This window comes from Patiria miniata, unplaced genomic scaffold, assembly GCF_015706575.1.
Source record: "Patiria miniata isolate m_02_andy unplaced genomic scaffold, ASM1570657v1 HiC_scaffold_17, whole genome shotgun sequence".
Lineage (NCBI taxonomy): Eukaryota > Metazoa > Echinodermata > Asteroidea > Valvatida > Asterinidae > Patiria > Patiria miniata.
In genome coordinates, this window is record NW_024037055.1 from 2,422,476 (window position 1) to 2,444,335 (window position 21,860).

Here is a 21,860-nt window from a genome sequence, read left to right on the forward strand (position 1 = left end):
GACACTGCATCATATTAGAGTTACATATTGCATTACTTAACTCGATCGAGTTGTTACTGTAACCATTGTGCATCACCATGTACTGGTACTTGTATCCAGTTTCTGAATTTCTACTCTTTTTTTAAAATTGACGTGACATGCACCAGTGCGGTCAAATTCATGTACATGTAAGGTAGATTCTATGCATTCACTCATGCACATTTGGGACATGACAATTGATGCATTTGCCTGCTAGGTAATGCTTCAAATCATTTTCTGCATTGCTGCTTTTAAATTGTGTCTAAGTCAAAAATAAACTAGTTTCTCATCCCCGCTCGCTTCCTTTTTTCCCTGCCCGTCTCTTTTGCAAATATATTGTCTATTTGTTTGTTTCCAACAAAATTGTAGCTATCCGGTATCTAAGGGTTACGGCTCTTTTGGACACAATTTTGTATCAGCAAAATAGTCAAGAAAATGGAAGAATGGAAGAACCCATCCGCCATCTTGGAAAATATGTAATCTTGGGGGGAAAAAGGGCCCGCCGCATTTTTTTCCCCAAATAGCCTGCCTGGAACTGGATCTATTTTTGTTCTGTCACTTAGCCTTGTCACGTTGCCATATTTTTTAGTACATGAGGGGCTGTAATGTTCCCATTTTCTGGTTTACAACAGTAAAAAAAAATCACGTTTATTGAAGCGATGTAGCAACTTTACTTCAGTCTGAAAATTTAAAGATCGTAAACATTTCAGTTTTTGGAACTTATAAAATTATGTCAATGACTAGAAATTCACTTTTGTCTGTATTCCCAAATCCCAATATGGCTTTGTTAATGAATAGCGACCTCTTTTCCCCAGAAATTCAAATTTATATTAAAATCCTCAATAGGCAATTCAAAGCAAGTCATTGCTGCACAAAAGAGTGTGCCTGCACTCCTTGCGTCAAAACTTGTGTGTGGTCATAAAAAAAAAAAAAAAAAAAAAAAAAAAAATCATGTTGATTCCTGTACATACATCCCATTGTTTCGTGCACCTACCATGTAACCTGAACATACTGTGCGATCACCGTGAGCCAATCTAATCCCACCCAATGCTCGACGACTCTACGTTCTAGGCCCTGCCGGCCAACCCGCTGCGGTAATTTATAATAATATTTCACCGGGCAAATTGCATCAGATATTCACCTGGGCTCCTCAAATCAAATTTAGGGGAGCTTGTAAGTTTAGCTTCCTGGGATGCGCCTGGGATTGACCCTGAGACGTTTTAGATATCCAGACAACGTGACGGGGTCTTATAGTGTATGCACGATGGGATGGGACAAGTTGGTCAAAAGGCGGCAAGAGATGTTAATCTTGTGATTTGATCAGTTGTATTTTTAAAAAAATTCTGTGACCATGTCGATTATCTTGTTCAAGTCGTTTAAAATATTTTGCTCTCTGTTATATTTTTATGACTTCACAAATAGGTCATTTTATACATTTAAAGTCCAAAGTGTGACATTTTCTCCTGTCCCTGTTACCTTCGTACTCTGAAACTTGCCATTCAAAGTATCATTAAAAATGACTTCAAACATTTTTTTTATTTGTTGGGTAGTTACTGTAGTTTGCAATTCGTAATCACTCTTGGAGGGCAACTGAATTAAAGGAGTGCATCAGAATTATACAATTATGGATGTCAGATGTAACAGGGACAGGAAAAAAGTGGACATCAAAATTTATAGAAAGACTCAACTGTATACGTTTTCCAGCAAATTTTGACATTCAAAAGCAATTTGCTAAAGTTCAAATCTTTGTTGTCGCGTGTGTAATGAAATTGGTATTTTGTCAAAAATATGATAAATTTGCATGTATACATCATTTAATTTGATTTCTGTTGTTGGTAAAAGAATTTACCTCTGAGCTAGTCTTGGTCACCAGCCGTTCGTTCACTTAACCAGTCTGCTGTTAATTTTATGATGAGGAAAAGCAAATTGGGTTACCAGGTTAATTGGTATTCATATTTCCCCAGGCTGGGGGGAGGTAAACCCCACCGTGTTTGTGTCTCCTTCTTTGTCAAGTGTGTAATATAATCCTGGGTTTCATGCATATAATGAGATTTGCATTTCCGTTGCTGGCCCAGATATGCAAATCAACTTCGTTCTGATTAATCCTGATTTCACGCACATGTATGTGCTTGATTGCAAAGACGACATAACGAGGCAGGAAATAATCTGGGTTAGACTGACTGTTATTTTTGTCTGAGAAAGTGAAGCGTTGGATGAAAAAGAATGTGTTCAAAATTTGCGAAACCATTTGGAAAAGTAATAAAAACATGTATGATGAAAAGATTTTATGTTGTGATGCACATTACATGTTTATACCCTTCACTGCCGGAATATTGGTGAAAATGAAAAACAAATATAAAGGTAATATTTACCAGTGCAACATTTGCAAATTACCGTACATTATGAAATACCTTACGTGACTTGACATGTAAGTGAATAATAGTCTCAAGCATCTTGTGAAATCATGGCCCCTGCTGTGCTGTCATTTTCAAGAAAAGTGAAATTTTTGTTTAAATTTCAGCGAAATGATATTGCATGTCACATGTATGTAGGGATATTGGATTTGGTTGTTCCTTATTGCTCAATCATTGATGAAACAACTTAAAAAAGAAAGCATCCGTGAAGGGTTTCGGTTTTTAATTTCACAACTTCCCCTTTCTTTTTATTTAATTTGTTGTTTTTAAACCAAATTTCCCCATGTCAATCAGACAAAGTGATTGTGCAACTGCCAAAAGTCCCTTTACTGGGAGAAAAAAAAACACAACGCTGCTCTTGCAAGAATTGTGCAACTGTCAAAAAGTCCCTTCGCTGGGAAAAACACACCAAAAAAAACACAACGCCGCTCATGCGAGAAATTGACGACACTTAATATCTTCCAAAGCACCCAGAACAATGGAATCCTCTTGTTTGGCGGTTGATAAAGTCTTTTTGTTCGATTTATCCCTCCCACAGCCCTGAAAAGAAGCTCATTGTAGATCCTGGGGTATTAGAGCAGAGAAGGGTGTTTTTTTTGTGGTTGAAAAGCAAGTCTTGAGTAAGGTCTGTTTTGTAGGGCAACTGGGCAAATGTACTCATGAACATGTACGTACACATGTAAAATTTGACATACTTACACACACGCTGAACATCTGTAAATTTACAAGTTCAGATACGTAACCTGTGGTGTGTGATCACCTATGAAATGTCAAATCTTCATGTGTACGTACAGCGGTGCAGTACATGTATGCATAAGCATATTTAGCAATTGTGCATTTGGCAGACAAGCAGCAGTGCTGTAGCTTGAATATATATGGCCTTCTGGGTGGATCAGCGAAAGATTTTTTTCTTTCTTTGACAAGTAGGCTGTTCGCTGCCGACACAGAAATAGCCTTATCCTTTTCATCGCGGAATCCTATTGGTTTTTCGAGGAGCGAATAGGGAGTAACTTTAACTAAGCTGTTGGATTAGGGGCCAAGCGATAAGCAAGCTGAAATTTGGGAAAACAAAATCAGGATTCTCCTTGTGACATGGCGCGGCTGTCGAAAATTTAGAAACACTGTTTCACCTCCTGAAACCTGAGTGATGTATAGTCTGATGCCTTGAAAATGGGTTTGAATATTCCCTATGCTAGAATACTGGAGGAAGTGGAACCCATACATGCAAATGAATACATGGATCTTAAACCCCCGTCTTTAATTAATACTATTAGCACAGGATTTTACGCCCCGTGTGTGGGCCGACCTTCGGAGATTGAGACAGGATTTAAAAATTTGGTGGAACAGTTTGCTCGAAAGTAACAATAGAGTGAGGCAAGTTGTTCACCTCTGATGAAAAACACGGTAGCCAGTGACAATTTATTCAAAATATGTCTTTTCCCAAAGGCACCATACCTTGTTAAGGTTGATAAGCCATGCCAATACATCATACAGCAGCCGTTTTCACCCAAAAATAACAGTGTGTTACAATGTAACTTACGCCATGCGTAGGACTTGCGCAACAAATTTGTTGCGCAGCTGCACTACAGACCTACGGTACTATGACAATTCATTTACCTCAAAGCAACACACAGTGTCTTGTAACAACCTCAGTTATTCAATGACAGGCTCCACGACGATTGCCACCAAAATCCATGAATAACCCGGAGTTTATGGTTTGCTAAAATCAAAGCCAAAACTGTTGTTTGAGTGCTTTACCTTTAAACATCGCCCACCCCCACAGTACACTACCCGAGCAACAACCGACACAAGTCCATCGCCCACTTGATCTTTGCACTCCTACTGTTACGCACACCGGTACCAGGATGACAAATAAATTGAGGACGATCTTATTCAAATCAATCTCGGTCACGCCGACACCTTTCTAATATCGCCCGACATTAATCACAGCTTTGGAGAAAAAAAAATCAATTGAGTTTAATCTGGATGATCCTGGGGTTGTTCGGTCTAACGTGTCACTACTTTTTTTCTTTTTAATTATAAAGTGGATGTGATAGAGTGGTCGCATTATACGGGCCTTTTAATAAAAGGAGTGTCTATCACTCATGCTTACAAATGTTTAGATTACTCGGCGAGATATTTAGGTATCAGATTCTAAGCGGCGATTTGTGAAGTCCTGCCGAGTGGTTAGGTTGTCCTGGAGTTGGCATTATGTTGCAGGGCATATTTCTTAAACTAAATAATAATGTTGCTACGTATTTTTAATTTTTAAACTGAGGTGCAGTTTCGTTCTTTGTTGCTATTTGTTAACACTTCTTATAATAATGTAAACATTGTGGATACATGCACGGTAGGCTTGAAGAAAAGGCAGTTATTCTTTTCACTTTTGTCCTCATCATGTCTGAAATCTGCTTCTAAAATTTGCAGAACAATACCCATCCATCTAAAGATCTGACATTTCTACAGACCAATTTGGGAATCTGCTGACATTTTTTATCCTGAACAAAGATTCCTATCATTATAATTCACTGTGCCTGCCAGTAGAACATAATGTCCCATATTCGAACCTGGTAATTTCTACTCAATATCACAATATATAAAAGGTACTCATTTTTTTTAAGAATAAAAAGCCAGCAAGACTGAATTTGAAACACTTGTATTAAAAATGTATAAAAATGTCTATGTAACCAACACAGTCCTGCATCCTCATAGGCTGCATATGAACAGAGTGTGAATAAAGTGTTGCCTGGATTGATTTGCACACCAAGACTAGCCCAAGTAGCACCAGCAGAGTGAACAGCGCAAGCTTCTCAAGGCCTGAGATCTTAGCATGAGTCAAGCATTGTCCAACAAGCCTTATCATAACAATAGATGCATTACAGATGTAACAGTCATGGCTAGACTGGCGCTAGTCTTCCACTCTCTGCAAACTTGCTGCTCGAAGCACAAAGCAACAATAATCACAATTGTACAAAACGACCCGTCAGAACAATTTAAAGTTTAAACTGAAATTGTGTTATTTGGCCTGGAGCGTCAAGGGTTTCTTTCTTCGTCCTACTGAAGAAGTTTTAGTTTGTGTAATACCTGTTAATGATACCCTTGCGAGACATTTTATCGTCGTTAATTATACCTTAAAGAGACATCGGACATCAGGGAGACACTTCAATGTCTGCCTAATGTAACAGAGCTTTTTAGAGGCAAATTTTTGTTGTCGCAAATAGGCTAGATCAATTGCTCGTGGTCCAACACATAAATGTAGAAATTTGTGGGGGTGGGATCAGGTAAAATTGGAGTTAGGTGACATTAAAGATGGACAAATTGTGTGCACAAGTCTATGGGATAGTCTCCCAAATGACCCATTTCCCGTAACATGTATCTTTGAAGAAAAGAAATTCACAAAGAGCTCTTTTTTTGTGGCTCGGTGTTCTACTTACATTAAAAATTTACTTCCATGCCCAGCTAAGGCTTTGAAAGGATTTTAAATGAATGTTCATGATTTAAGTGTAGGCTGCATTGTTACTTCATGTCTTCTGTGCCTTCCAAAGTCTTGAAAATGAGATGAACCGAGGGAGGGCTGTCGCAAGTCTAGTGTGACTCATCATGCAGTATTTTCTCCCTGATATTCTTGGTAACAGCAGGGGGCAGTTGACGTTGCCTTCGCAATATGCATAATGTATGCTAATGAGGCAATCATTTGAGATTGGGGGCCGCTGCATCAATGTTTGTCATCGGTCATTTATCCTTAATCAATCATTTAAAAGATGAAATGGTTACGGTTGTGGAGATCAAGGTCGTTTTACTTATTATTAAAACATTTCTCCTTTATTTTCCACATTTTATTAGACGGATATCTCTGGAAACCAGAAACGTTAATATACCAGTACTGGTTCCCTAACTACATTGCATTGTGATATTGGGGAAAAAATAAACTGAAGTAATTTACTTCAAACATTTGTACAATAAGGATGGTTGTGCAACTATAATTTTGAATTTTTGTCTAATGTAAATTTGGCCCTCATGGCCAACATGTTATTGATGGGTCTACATGAATATTCATAAAATAATTTAAAAAAAAAGTAATGGGAAGATTTAAATTTTCTCCAGAAGAAGACAAAATGAACATCCTTGAGTCATCTTATCAACTGAGACGCACAAATATTCCAATTCAAAATATATTTGGTTCTTGGTAAAAAATAATTATACTACACATGTATTTCATGATATGCGTGCAGTCATTTGAAATTTATTCCTTGGAGATACCAGTAGCATAGAATCAGAAATGCTCGTGCCACGCGGATGGATTCTTGAATAAATGCATCTGGTGAATTAGAAAGGACTTAAGGGCAATGGGAGCAAGTCTTCAAGTTATCGGCCCCATTAATTGACCTCTCCTGAATGATTCATGATTGGTTGGAGTCTTTGAGATCAAGCTCGTTGAATACCTTGCTTTCCTATTCAGAGCATTTATTGTGCGTGGGTACGACTCCGGCTTCGTTTTGGATTTAAATGACAAGTCGTTGCATTGATCGTCGATGTCATTAAGTGACTCAGTGGAATCATTAGCGCAGATGAAGGGTTTTATTGGCATCGGGATCTTATTGTCTTGGGAAAATCTCATTGATTTTTTTAAATGTCTATAATTGTTATTCTTGAAGGAAAGTGTTTCTTATTCCTTTGAAGTTTAGATTCTTTTGTAGAAATTTGTCATTATTTAATTACAATGTAAATGTACTAGTTAGTGAATATTTTTTAAAATCAATTTTGAGATCTATGCACCAATGGCCTGTGGAGGCTGGTTTGTACATGTACTTCATGCTCATGCAAATGGAGCGATTTTGTGACGTCTTATTAATTAACCCTAATTCAATAGGCATTTTTGCTAGTTTTGTAACCTCAATCCCGCAAAATCCTCCAACTGCCTTCATGTAAAAGTAGCATACAGCCTCAATCCAGCAAAATCCTCCGTTAGGATTTCAAGTATAATCTAGGGCTTAATTTTTGCATTGCTGACCAAACAACACAAGGTCCGGCCCAAGACCTTGACACAGTGCATCCTCCAAAACCGGCAATCATGTAGCCTCAATCCAGCAAAAATCCTCCATTTTGTAAAGAGGATTTGGGAGGATTTGGGAAGGGTAGGGTTAGACTATGCCAAATATTGGCATTGCAAGTAATCTGCTGAAACTTGAACACATTTCAACTCATGAAGTTTGTTGCAATTTTTTTTTATGAATGTCAACTTCACTGCAAATTCGCATCAACCTGTCTTTACCTAGTAGCAACTTTTGAAATAATTTTGAAAGTGACACATGGTTATAATTTCTAAAAGAAACATATAATTTTGTCATCAATCAAAAATTCTAATCCTTCAATGCTGAATGTCAACGAGAAAAATGATATGAATTTATGATGACCGGTCGCAAATTGAAATTGACAAATTGTTCTTGCGGAGTTTGACGTCAGAAAAGTGTCGCTTGGGAAATGCAAAGACTCGTATCGCATGGAAACTGCTCCCCTCCGTGCACGCCAAGACATTTTTACGTTTAACCATTTCTGCGTAAGATGCACTATAAAGGTCACAGACAAGGTCAGAGTCTGTGTCAAGAAAAACATGGACGCGCAAAAGATTTTTTTTCTCATCTTTCTGGCTGAGTAATTGGCTTTAAGTAAATGTCAGAGGAATTAGCAGGCCCCTGTTTCCCATTATTCCGGCTAATAAAACAGATGCAATGTGTTTACGAATTCAAAAGCACAGCGGTGATGGATCATTTTGTGTGTGATGGAATCGCAGCGATGTGCGTTACCGGCTTCAGTTTGACATGAATGTGCACTCTCTCCGCACAAAATTTTAAAAAAAGTTTTAAAAACCGAAAATCTAAATGTTTTAGATTTCTCGTCATGAACTCTTCAACTTCAAAAACGAATTGGTAGCGGGAAATCTAAAGTCTGCAAATTTATGACTTTTGACAGTAATATATCCCTCCATCAACAGAGAAAATCACCCATTGGAGGGTCCTGGTCTACCCTCACCGTCCTGAATCCCCTCGGTATATGCCGGACATTCCCAGCATTCCATTTGAGTGATTTCTTGCCCAGATAAGAATACAGAATTATGGCAGAGCAACTGAGGTGGCTGAATTTAGATGGATATTGGATTTTCATGGTCTTAAGTTACACTCATTTTGGTATCCATCGCTGTGGATTTACCCGGCTAGCAAGGCAGCCACAGTTTTCTTAGCTCCCAATGGGCATTTTGTATAAATACAGACATCTGTCCTGAAACCACCCCAAAAAAATCTCAAGTGGTGAAGGGGTGGGCGTACAGTAGGTTTTCTCTTTGATGGCAGATCTAAAAGTGTGGGCAAAGTAATAATTTTCACAAAAAATTGGCAAGGGGTAGGCCCCCCTTCATCGCCTGTGCATTAGTAATGAAGCAAACTGGGCTTAAAATGTTGGCAGAAAGATGTAATATATTTCAGTTTATCAAGATGAAGTGTTTGAAAAAAATCACCTTTGGTTTTGGTTCTGTCTTTTAATTATTCTTTGCGATGATAACCTAATGTTCTTTTTTTTTTTCTTCGTTGCAGATTTTTTCAAAGAGTTGATAGACAGGGGTCAAGCCGACCTACGGCGCATGTTTACAGAAACCTATGGGTCGCTATACCAACAGAACTCTGAGTTCTTTGACGAGCTCTTTGAGAACTTTCGGCGCTACTACCACGGCAGCGACTTGGACCTCGCGGACACCATGCAGGACTTCTTCACGGAGCTGCTCCAGCGCATGTTTGTCCTGCTCAACTCCAATTATGAGTACAGCGAGGACTTTTGGGAATGCGTGGCCGAGCACACGGACGACCTGGAGCCGTTTGGCGACGTTCCCAACAAGCTGACCTCACACATCAAGCGGGCGTTCATCGTGGCGCGGACGTTCGTCCAGGGCCTGGTGGTCGGCCGGGAAGTTCTTTCTCAAGTCTCGGAGGTTTGTAAAGCTCAATTTTGTTAGAAGACATGCATGCCTAGCTCGCACCGCTTATCTGTAACGCTTCATCGCTTATCTGTAACCTTCAAAGTGTCCTCACTGAACCATTGGCTCAGGAAAATTGACGTTTTCAGTTTTCGGGGGCAGAGTTTGGCCAATAAGGGTATCACCTGACTTTGGTAATAGTAACTGAGAGGAAACATTCTCAGGCTGTTTGCACTGGATTAAAATGGGAAAAGTATCCATCATCAAAAACGGTCAAATGCAAACAGTGGCCCGTTTTTTTTTTAGGGTTAAAGGGGAAGAATACCATAACAGTTTAGGCATTTCATGAAAAAAAAAATAAAGTAGCAATTTTTTTTTTTCAAATCGAAATTTCTGATGTATTCCCACCTGTTAAAAATGTTATTCCCAAAAATTGGGTCAAAGGCTGTCCGGCTTTGATGTTCTGCACGCACTCATGCTGTATCGACTCCACCGGTATGCCTCTAGGGGTGGAAGGAATTCCTCTGAGGTAACAATACGCAACTCCCTTGACAACCACCTTCGACCAATCAGAGAGCTCAAGTCACAGACACAGGATTTCAGTCCCGGTCTGTGATTGGTTGTTGAGCTACTTGCATCATCACAGACAGTACAGTTTGTTTCCAACGGTTACCGAACTCAGCCAGAAGCATTAGTTTCATTTTTGTGACATTTTCTTGCACAACACAACAGATTTTCTTGCCACATGCCGCCGCCTGGCACAAGAGTGCACAAGGTTGCCAACGGCAAACTAAGATAAATAAATTTCCACAGGTTTGCCGGGTTTGCGTGTGGTCGCCAAATTTCATGTTGGCAAAGGTCACCGAAAAAAATAATCTAAATAAAATTCAAGTGGTAGAGAGTGATGAAATGTTACAGAACTGCAGGAGATTCTTCGCCGAAATTACAGGTGTTAAAAATCCAAAACATTTAATTGTCAAGTAGCTGAAATAATATCGAAACCTGTAGTAATTCTCAGGAAAGTCAATAGCTTTTCACAAGGAAAGGTGATGGAACTGTGTAAAAATCAACAAAAAATAGAGAAATCTGAAACAAATGATGGGGATAGTTCTGAAGCATTGACCCTCCAGGCTGTTAATCTTGAGGACCTGTGTATTTGAACGATTGCGCCGGACACTTCAACCCAAATGGATCGGACTCGTCTCAGAGTCACGTACCACCGTTGGCTTGCAACGCTGAGTGATTTAGAACGGAGGGAGACAACCCTTAAATCACCTCTTTTTCCCACTGCCCCGCCGATTGATTCCGTCGCCAACAAAAAAAGTGGGCATCTGACACGCCCTGTCAAGAATTGTTTCTTGACTTGAAGGGGGGGGGGGGGTGGAGGGGAGACGGGAGAGGGGAGTCCGTGGAGGAATGCCCGGGCCGACCTCATCGATGATTGCTTGATTGAGATGTGGTGGGAGTGATGTGTACTCCTGAGCTGATTGGAAGGAAAGGTCACAGTCATTTGACTCTCCATCTACGGTACATTTGTTCACTGTTTCAGCAGCAGCCAGTGGCTTGAAACTCAGTATGTAGGTTTCTTTGCTTCACATCATCAATGTTTATCTGAAGTTTAATTTTCTTTTTTTAAACGGGCATCCGTATGTATTCTTGAAGAGTTTGGTGATAATACAGTGGCTACCGTATGTCTAACTCTCACTGGCAGCAAAGTATAAGTACCGGTACATGTACATTGCACAAGATTGCTACAAGTACATATATACCGATAGTTCTACATACATGTACATGTGTACATGTATGGGGATATATTAGGCAATCAGAACATATTGAGAGAATTTAAAGAAGAATCTTGTAAAATATTGAGATTTCCATGTTACATGTAACGGTATGTCTTCATTTCATTTATAAAATTTGGCATTTTTTTATTTCCTTGCAAAAATCCCTTCAAAAAACACCTTGTTGAATATTCTCACCCCATTCCAAAATTTCTGGATAAAAAAATCTTGAGTCTTCCAAAATCAAAATATCATTGCACTGATTTCATTTCCACATGTAATATACCGACAAAAAATGAAACTGTCATGTCACAGAGGAAACTCCGGGCTTTGAGAGTCCAGCTGTTGTTTATTAGTGTCTCAGGCTAGTGATGCATTACTGGAGACAGCGGTTCCTCCCTCTTCCTTAAACTGCTCCCCAACCAACTTGGAGGAAAAAAAAAATCCGAAAGATCGACACGTTCCTTGCCTGGGAATATCACGATACTTGTAAAGGCAATGCAACACTTGTGCGTATTGATCAGGCTCTTTGTAGCGTCTAGCTTTACACACACGCGCACACGCACGTCGGCAGGCCAGCCCGCCCAGGGGATCAATAGACGTGACCTGCCCCGCGTAAAACCCCCGTCGGTGGGTGCGAACAGATGCATGATGGGATAGTGAATAATGACAGCGAGGTTTATAAATGAGTAATTGTGTACAATATCAATAGTTTTTAATTACTTGTACCACTCCCACATAGACACCTACAGTATTATGTGTACTTTGGGGCACATGCATTTAAGCTTTCTGTTCATTGGACCTTTTTGAGGTAATATTACATGTACATACAGTACTATGTATGTTGGTGCAAATAACACGAACATTTTTGTTTGGTTATTTGGACGAGTTGACTTTGATTTCAGAAATATTTTTAAATGGCAGTACCGGTAAATTCTGACGAATACCTTCTTTTAAATCTTAATAACTGTGCATCAATTGCATATTGTGTTAAGAGTAAAATTTAACATGGATTCAGGACACCTTAAAAAAAACCAAGGTATTCAACAGACATTGCGGAAAATTTGCATAATATTCAGATGTACATGTACTAGGTACATGTAGTCGCTGTGTTTCAAAAATTTCTTTTAAAATCCATTCATTTCACTTAGTGGAATTGTTTGCAAAGTGTTATGAGTTGGTTTTATGCAAACTTACATCTTTTCGCTGACACACCATAACACCACCCTCACTATTTTCCGTTCTGCACTGATAATATTTGCAAAAATGAAACATTAAAAAAATATTAAACACAATTTTTTTTTGTAACTGTGTATGTGAGAAAGCAATTTATTAGCCTGCGGTTAATGTCAGGGGAACATTTATCTATCACGCACCGTGTAATCACCAAGGCTGAATGTTTACACTGCCAGGGTTCAAGATTGCGGCAATATTTGAGTAACGTAAACATAATGGAAGTTTTCCCACATTTCTGAATGTGTTATTACAACTGCCGGCGTGACTCCCTATAACCTGCCCCTGCCAAGACCTTGAGGGGAGATATTTTCAGGGAGTGCGAGAATTCTGTGCGCATGAAATCTGTAAATGAAATCAATGCATGCTCGTGTACTGTAGGTGTACACAAAAAGGTACATGTTTAATGGTACATCAGCAGAACGTACAGATACCGTACATTGACACAGTACATTAAAACAGTAATGACCAATAAACATAATCTATTTTTCCTTCAGTAACATTTATTAAAGCCTGAATGTTACTGGTCAAACGTCAGTGCTCCAAAATATTGAAGACATTTCTGAAAATAACTGAAGTATTTTCATTGACTCACTCCAGGCTGGAAACCATCCCTTATTGAAATTCTCAACAACGTCATTTATCATTTTTGCTACACCATGACATTCAAAGTCCAATGTTCAAATTGCCTTGCATTCACGACCACAGCCCTAGATACCCTCACTTCATCTAGTGTCTGAGTCTTCAGCATGTTCTGTCCAGAGTCTTGGAGTGATCTTACATTATAATGTTAAGACGTGCCCGGCCTAGACTTGCTGGCACTCAGAGATGCTTTTCGGACCAAACCTAAACAGATGCTAGACATCAAACGCAGTGATGCCGCCAGGGAAAGATGCCGAAAGAGCCGGTCGCCATGGCAATGACCCCTTGTTGACCTCTTCGGCTGCCAGTAGCCTATTCTTGTCCGCCCGGTGGAGGAATATTTTACTCAGGAAGGTGGATGCGACTTGAAGGGAATGAGGCCCCACACAGGAATTTAATCTCAATCTCGGGCTGATTTTTGTGGGCTTTGCCGCGTAAACAGACAAATCATTTGCTAGATTGGTAATTTTACCTGTCCAATTGGATACTGCATGTAACTATTCAGAGTGAAATTACATGTACGTACACGTACATGAGCAAACACGCAAGCTTCTTGACATGTACATCCATAGTACAGTCACATAAGAGCTGTAGCAAGACGTCTAATTCCTTCACAAATTTACAGTGCACCTACAATCTGTCCAGGCGCATCAATTTTTGTTTTGAAAGATGCCTGATGGTACATGTAATTTCACCATCTTTTATACGAATTACGTGCACACTAAATCAGTTGCCAAGCATAGTTACATTTCTTTATTTATACGGTCTCACTGTATGCATAATTTTGAGTTCAGCTGTATCCCAACGCAGAACAGAACCCCGACTTTAACGTCTCTTGCCCCGTCTATTTTATTCAACCTGAAGAAGTTGAAGTGTTTGTGTGGACATCGGGCACAGCATGGTGCATTACTATGGTGTGGCCCCATTACTCCTGCTCCTGTGCTGTGTTTGAACCACATTTTTTTTGGGGGGGGGGGGGGCTGGCTAACGTTAATTATGAAAGCCTTATGACCAGAAATCCACCGGTCACTGCACTGTGCACTTGCATCAAAATCCTTTTCAAAAAGAGTTGAAGTGTTTGTGTTGGCTTTTCACTGTGTTATATCCATTGGGTGTTGTGTTCAGCACGAGTTGGAAGGTTATGCGACTTATACTTGAGGCACTTGGGCCAGCGGTCAGTTGGTCAGTGGTCAGGACAATTGGCCATTCCTCACCGGATCGTGTGCTGAGACTGAAAGCCAACAATGTGGAGTGTCCAGCAGTACATTCCTTAAGGCTTTCCCTTGCACTGTTTGTTGAGAAAAGCCCTTTGAATTGTGGGTGTAATAATCCTAAAGAGTTTCAAAATATATGTGCAACCTACTGAGGAGCAAGGTTGACGTAGACGAATACTGTGGGAGAAATACATGTCCAATTAAGAAGCAAAAGAAGAATGTACCATGAATAAAATTTCACGGTCTGCAAAATAAAATGCAACCGAAAGTTGGCAATTAAACCAGCGTACCGGTACATTATTAGGGGGTTTCCAATTTAGATCAACAATTTGAAGAGAAAAAAAATTAAATGATCAAATGGGTTTTCTGTGCTGAAGAAAAAAAAGTACAACCAAAAATAGCTTGTATTCTTCAGCTGCATTGAACACGAATGAAACTTTTCCTTGCATCAATTGATTTTCTGGTTTTGTTTTCTTGCCCTGTACCGGTAGGTCATTTAAAAAAGAAAAAGAAACTTGTTGAAAGTCTTGTGTGGCCTTTCTTAGCAAGTAAAGAACTATTGATTGGGAAAACCTCTAGTTTCACGCTCATAAATTTTGAATATTATCCTTTGGACATTGGAGACCACAAGAATTCCTTGGAGAAGTCACCCATGAATATTCCATCTCCCGTCTCTCAGCATAATTTGCCCCAGTATTTCTCTGCCTCACACCCGAGAAAAAAAAACCTTTGATGTTATCATAACCAACATGCACAGTAAAACACCAGGCCCGGCTACCTCCCCCTGGGGGATGGGAACTAACTAATGAGGAATCAACAACAACCGCACAGGCTTCCCCTGGAGGATGTGATCTAGGAGGCGGAGAAGCCAGTAGACGGCACAGAGAGGATGTGCAGTGAGGCGGGAATGGGCTAATTGTTTTGATAACAGCTCATCCATTAGCAGGTGATGAGGACTCTGGGAGCTTGTGAGGAAGATGCAGAGGCGATGACGGTGATGTCTGTTTTAAGGAAGGGATCGTCTGCGATTACCCAAGACTCGGGCTGGAATTTCAGAAGATGCCAATCACCTGTCTGATTTTTACATTGTACAGTACGTGTAAACGATGGGATCTACTTGAATGAGATCCCACACTTGTTTGTGAATGCCAAATAGCGCCCTCAGCATTGCTTGCGCAGAGCCAATAAATTATCATCATCTGTCATTAGTACATGATGACGTCTGTGATACAGCACTGTGTGCTCGTGCTTAAAAGTTTCACAGAAATTGACTGCCCTACATTCAGATGTTATTTTAGAAAACTGCTCCGGAAAAGAAATTCTCATGCTGTTATTGTAGACATTACTCCCTCTGGAGAAGCTTATTGGTAATGTTCTTAATGTGTTGTGCGTATGGTATGTGACTGGCAGCAGTCTTTAAGCTTTTCTCAAGACAGTCGTCTTGCACGGGTGTCTTCATCCCCTAACTCATGCAGAAAAGTGTGAAGGCGTTGAGACATTATTGCCTAATGGTGGGGAAGGAGGAGTTTTTGCTCGTCTGTTTGGGGAGACGGGATGAAGAAGGGGATGGGGAAAGGTCTTGTCATCAAGCCTAGCTGATGGGGTAAAGAGGGATGGTTGATTCTAATGTGTTTAGGGCTGAGATAAACTGACAGGCAGGCAAACAGACAGACACACACTGAGATCTGTAAACCCTATCAGTTCCATACCCACAACATCCCTGGTAAATGTCAGGCCTTCAGATCATGCGGGTGTGTATTGAAAGATGTTAAATCGTCACCGTCTGGGATCTTTTAAGCCCAAATCTGTATTACTTGGCTACAGCCGGCAGTAAGACAGCCGGCAGTAAGTGGCTGTGGCTGCTTCCATAGGTGCATGTGTTTATGCAAGCCATAGCCCAAGTAATTTGTTATATATGCATATAATTCACTGATTCGTAAATTTAAGTCACTTGCGCATTTTTGCAACCCTGTTGGTTGAACTTGAAGAAGCATTGAGATATGACCGATGCTCAAGCCTGATACCATAATAGTGATACACGTAAGTTCTTGTGGGAACCAAAGTACATGTACATGTAACTGTGCAAGATTTCAGTGTGTTTTATAGCTCCATGATTGAATCAAGACCTATTTCCCTTTCCCCTCAAATTACCTTCTCTTGTCTTTACAACCCGTTTTGAGCTTTTTCAAACTTTTAAAATGATCTCAAAACAAACTTCAAAATAGCAAAATTTGAAAACGGTTTACTGTAGCGCCATGTGACAAATCTCTCTTGTGAGTTTGTGAGTTTCTGAAACAGTTCCAAGATGTTATAAATTGTTCTGGAGCAATAACAAGATGGCGCACGCACAAGTATTTAATTCTATATTCAATTTCTTCTGTTTCTTAGGTAACACCGACGGAAGAGTGCCAGAAGTCGTTGATGCGCATGTCCTACTGCCCCCACTGTCGAGGCCTACCCAGCACCAAGCCATGCTACAACCTGTGCCTGAATACGCTCAAGGGGTGCCTGGCCGAACAGGCCGAGCTAGACGCTGCCTGGAACAATTACATAGGTGAGTCGCTAGGAAGTTCGGAGAAGTGACTGACGTTATATCATATTTTTGGTCAATTTTCTCCGATTGTCATTTATAGAATGTATCAGGCAAACTGACTGAAGCTTTGAGTTATAAATACGTCAGGTACTTCTCTTTTTAGGGCGACACCCCTTCATAGAGGCGTTATCAGACAAAGATACAACACCTGTATTGGTCGGGCATTTGCGTGAGTGTTTTGCCACCTGTGTGACGCTCTCTCGGGTGGGCCATTGTGTAACATGATCCCCCCAGCACAACCAAAGCAGCCCCGTTCCCTGACACGTTCGGAATTTCCCCAAATCCGCCAACTTTGCCAAAACATTATTGGAAGAAATGCGACCCCCTGACCCCGGCCGCCTTCCCCAATATTAATCCTCCAATTGGTCGTTTTTATTGGCCATAATTCAATATTGTGCACGGCAGCTTATGATCCGTGACCTGTGACCTAATACCCAAGCTGGCAAGTTGTGCCCCAAAGTTTTCTCTAATACGCAGCCAGTTTCAAAATCTGCTGTACTTTCACTTTCAGGCGAATCTCTTTGTTTATCACAGTGACACTTTGTGTATACTGAATTTGTTGCTGTTTTTCACGGAGAGGCTGATTCAGTTTGGTGTAGGTTATGAAAACTGTGACAATTTGTCGAAAAGAACCTGCTGGTGTTTTTTTTCACAAAAAAATCTCAGGGGCTTCTCATTAACAAAAATTTGTCTCATAAAGGTACATATTATCGTTGAGCCTACAGATTTATCAAAGCAGATAAACGTTTTATGAGGGAAATTAAGTTTATGTATCTAGTGACAGATAAATTCTAGACACTTCCAGTGACAATCCTGAAACATTTTACAGAAGCTTTGTTGACTACTTTTTGGCCAGAGCTTTTTAGAGGTTTTACGAACCATTTGGGGTTGACATGAACTGTGAAAAAGGGAGCTTATAAATCACTCTCATTGTAGAACAGAGGGAAAAACAGAAGGAATTCCTGAGAGAGTTGAAGGGGGGGGGGGGGGAGATGGAAGGTTAGAGACCGGAAACAGCCATTCCTGCTTGACAGACAGGATTTCCAGTCCACAAAAGACCGGTGTTAAATCATTTCTCAAGTAGCCCCGAAAATCAGGACTGAATGGTTGGGCCATGCACAGATGGGTCATGGTATGGCATGGGCAGTGTGATGGGCTAACCTGATGCTGGGTGTAAATAATCGATACTTTATCAATAAAGCAGCAGGAACATTCACAGTAGAGTAGTCCTAGCTGTGCTGAATTGGAGGGTTTTTTGGGGGGGGGGGGGCTGCGGGCAAGGGGTAGGGGTTTGGTTTTATGGATGCTGTGCTGTTAGCTTATACTCCAGCAGAAAGTAAGTCGGCCAATTAAGGGCTTACATTTCATAGGATGGTTAACAATTTTGTTACAGAATCAGTACCACTACAATATGCAGAATGGTTCACATTCTGTTCCAACTTTATACACAGGCAATGTGTGATGTGGTGGCTTAGTATTCAGGCTGTAATTTTGAACTTAACGTATTTCAACTTGGGCAAATGCCAGTGTGAAAGTTTCTCGTCATCAAATGTGCCTCACATTCCCGTGAAGTACCGTACATGGTGGAACTGGCCCTAGCTAAGCATAGCACCACAACAAACATGAGATCAACATGTTTGGGATATTAGTCATGTGGTCTTCTGGTTAGTGGAATGTTCAGCCCATGGAAAATTCAGATCTAAGTCTGGAGAATGTTTGTCATAATCAAATGTTTGATTTAATTTTAATGCTCTTTTTTATAACAGCATTTTAATATTTAAAACTTGGTGAAGCGCAGGAGTTAGACTTGAACAGTAGTGTGAATTGAACATTTCCAGACCAATTTTTTAGAACTGGCGTATAATTGATATCCATATCTGAGCACTCAGCACTGTGTGGTCTACAGGCATAGTTCTACCAGTACCAGTGCCAAACTTGGCCCCATTGCCTTGGACGCATTGTACTCGGCCCAATCTAATTACCATTTGACAGGGAACAATTTACTTTGGATCCAAGACGCCCCCAAGCAGTTACCTTGACAATTTATTGATACGACCTTTCACCCCAGTCTTATATTTCTCAATCTGTGTACTTGTGTGTAGGGTCAAGTGAGGTTTGGAAGAAGAAAAAAAAAAAGAGGTCGGAGCTAGACTTGCCGCCAGTCAATGTTTTGATTTGTCATTTGTAGTTAATTTGACATTGAGCGGTGGGTTATTAATTTGAAGGTCTATAAACTATAACTAGCCTTGTCAGGAATAATTTGCTGTTGTTGTAATGTATGGAATTAAAATTGGAAAAGAGAAAGCAAGGAGAATGTACTTAAAACTGAAAAATGTAGATAATGCAGTTTATTTACAAAATGAGCCATGGATCTTTCAATGCAAATTGTTTCAGTTTCAAGTTTGTTTGGTGTCAGATTCAGGTTTGTTTGAAAACATTTCATCACTGTAATATTTTTTTTGGCACTTTGATTTTTTTCTTTTGCAGATACCAAATTGCAGTTTCAAGTTTATATTGTGTCTGTTTCAGGTTTATTTGCCCTGTTACAATACAAAAACATTTGATCACTTTTAAAGATTTTCGGGTCTTTTAATTTTTTTCCCTATTTGCAGATGCCATGTTGTCACTGGTAGACCGTCTAGAGGGACCGGTGAACATTGAGGTTGTCATGGAACCCATTGACATTCGGATCTCGGAGGCCATCATGAACATGCAGGAAAACGCTATTACAGTCACAAACAAGGTTTGTCAAAAAATGTATATTTAACACTATTCCTCATGTGTTCCACTCAAAATTTTAAACTCAAATCGTCATCAACGTCACCAAAGCATACCTCTATTTCGTGGAACCTTCATCCTGCAGCAGAATCCCCCCCCCCAAAAAAATCACTCATGAAGAAACCCAGGCTTGCAACTTTTCCTCGGATCAGCTGATTTCCCTGTTTTTCGCTTCACATGTACGCCATCAAAAATTGTAAAACTCAGAAAGTCTCGTAAAGCGTGGAATTTCCTCTTTAATTGTTACTTCCAAATCCTGTATTACCTCTTGATCCCCACATTCTAAATTTTCTCCTAAGCCATTCACAAGAAATTAACTTTAAAGTTAATTTACATCATATACTGAATACCCCTTTAATTCATATTTTCGATACAGTATCATATGTATCAGTCAAAAGTATGATATATGATGACATCCCAACTTCCATCCCGTCCCATCCATTAGCCCACAAACCTCCCCCTTCGCTAACCTGACCCCAAAATTCTCCAAAAACCCATCCATTGTTGTGATAGTCTCCCAAACTAATCCCTCCCGAACCTTCCTGCTCCATGCCCCGGTTTTGCCCTTCCAAAGCTCCTCGCAAGCATCCAGACATGTCCTCCAAATTCCTGTGAAATGGAACCCTCACCTCTGACCCCAAGGCAGAGACATGAGTTCCTTGTTGCTCAAGCTCTTGTCCCCCCCCCCCCCCTTTCAGAGCCTCACACCAGCCAGCATCTCGGGCTGGATTCTCTCAGCCCTTTTCAGTGTTTTGTCTGGCAGTCCTTGGTGTACCCTAAGCCCAGGCCCAACTGGCCCCGGGTTATTTTGAGTACAAGCAAAGGCAACATTGGCCCACAAGCCCCCCATATACCGGGGAGATTTGAACAGCTGGGAGCGCGATAAGAGTTGAGGGGGGTGAGAAAATAAGTGATTGTTAAAAGCTGTTGCCGAAACAGGACAAAAAAGGGAAACGTGTCATGAAAAATTGCTACAGACAGATACAGAGGAGGCGTTTGCTAAAATAGCCGGGCTTAAGTTGGGGTTAGATATTTAAGTAGAAATTGTTGGAAACACTTGCCACTGACAATTTGTGTGTTCCACATCGTTTTTAACAATACCCTTTCCTCTTGTACACAACAAAGAGGAAAATTGGGATGAACATGAAGAGTTGTACATTGTAATCATATTTTTATTACATGTGTTTGAAGTTTTTTTTTTGTAAAGGCCTTATATTGTACTATTTTCTTGTTGAAAACATAAGCTGAAATTCAAGTGCAATACAACGGCAACTTATATTTCATGTTCATGTAAATCAGCAAACGTCTGTTCATGAAGGCCAACAAGGCTTGTTATATTGTGGATCTTCCCGAGTCCCAAATTGTAATTATCCGGTAACTGTGTCCATGCGTACCACTGTTTGTCACACCGTTTGTGACACTTTACAATAGCGTGTCAGTCTTGAGTGGGCCCAATTTATTAGGAGATTTGACGGCTATTAAAAACGATGATTCATCCAGTTCTGGTTTCATTGGGTTCCCGCATGGTGAGGCGTATCTGGTGTTCTGTTTCAAGATCTGGTGCCTGGTTACAATAGGCTAGGACTCCACTGAAGGAATGTCCAGAGTGCTGAATTCGTGCCGTGAATTTTTGAGGAGCACTTTGAATGGCGAACCCTTTCAGGGAGGTTTAATTTTTCGAGATTAGTAAGGGTGCTGCAGGGAACATGACTGAACATGTACGTTTATGCTGGAAATTGGGCCTGATGAAGAAATCTTTAAAGTGTGATTTCTTGTGGAATGGCCGTTCTCAGTTTGTAAGATTTTGCCATTAAAATGGTTTGGTGACTATCAAAAATTCAAAAGAAAATCTGTTCTCAATAAAAAAAGATATATCAGTTGATGCATATGCACATGTGCAAATGTCCAACTGTTTGGCAAGAACTTTCTTTGCCCATCACAATCCCCTAAGTAAATGATGACTTTTGAGGAGAATTATTATCAAAGAAAATATCTCATAAGTACAAGGACAAAGGAGACTCTATCTCAGCAGAATTACACAACTTGCACGCTCGTCTGAAAGTGAAACACATATAAAAAGCTGTCAACCTTTTTCCCTTCTCCTTTTCTCCAATACCCACTGCACCAGTCATACTCATACTGCATGTATAATTACACAGCGGGCACATGATCCAGCTCTTTAATAAATGGCCGGCTTGCGTGTTGATTTTGACACATTCGGGG

General features: G+C 40.3%; 1 protein-coding gene across 1 annotated transcript in view; it reads left to right on the top strand.

Annotated features, from left to right (window-relative positions):
* LOC119723421 (glypican-6-like) overlaps positions 1 to 21,860 on the top strand; it is a 63,984-nt gene that overhangs the window by 29,208 nt on the left and 12,916 nt on the right. Inside the window, exons 3-5 of the mRNA XM_038194041.1 lie at positions 9,020 to 9,411; positions 16,655 to 16,820; positions 19,472 to 19,602. Coding sequence (XP_038049969.1) covers positions 9,020 to 9,411; positions 16,655 to 16,820; positions 19,472 to 19,602 — 689 coding nt within the window. The remainder of the gene's footprint in view (positions 1 to 9,019; positions 9,412 to 16,654; positions 16,821 to 19,471; positions 19,603 to 21,860) is intronic.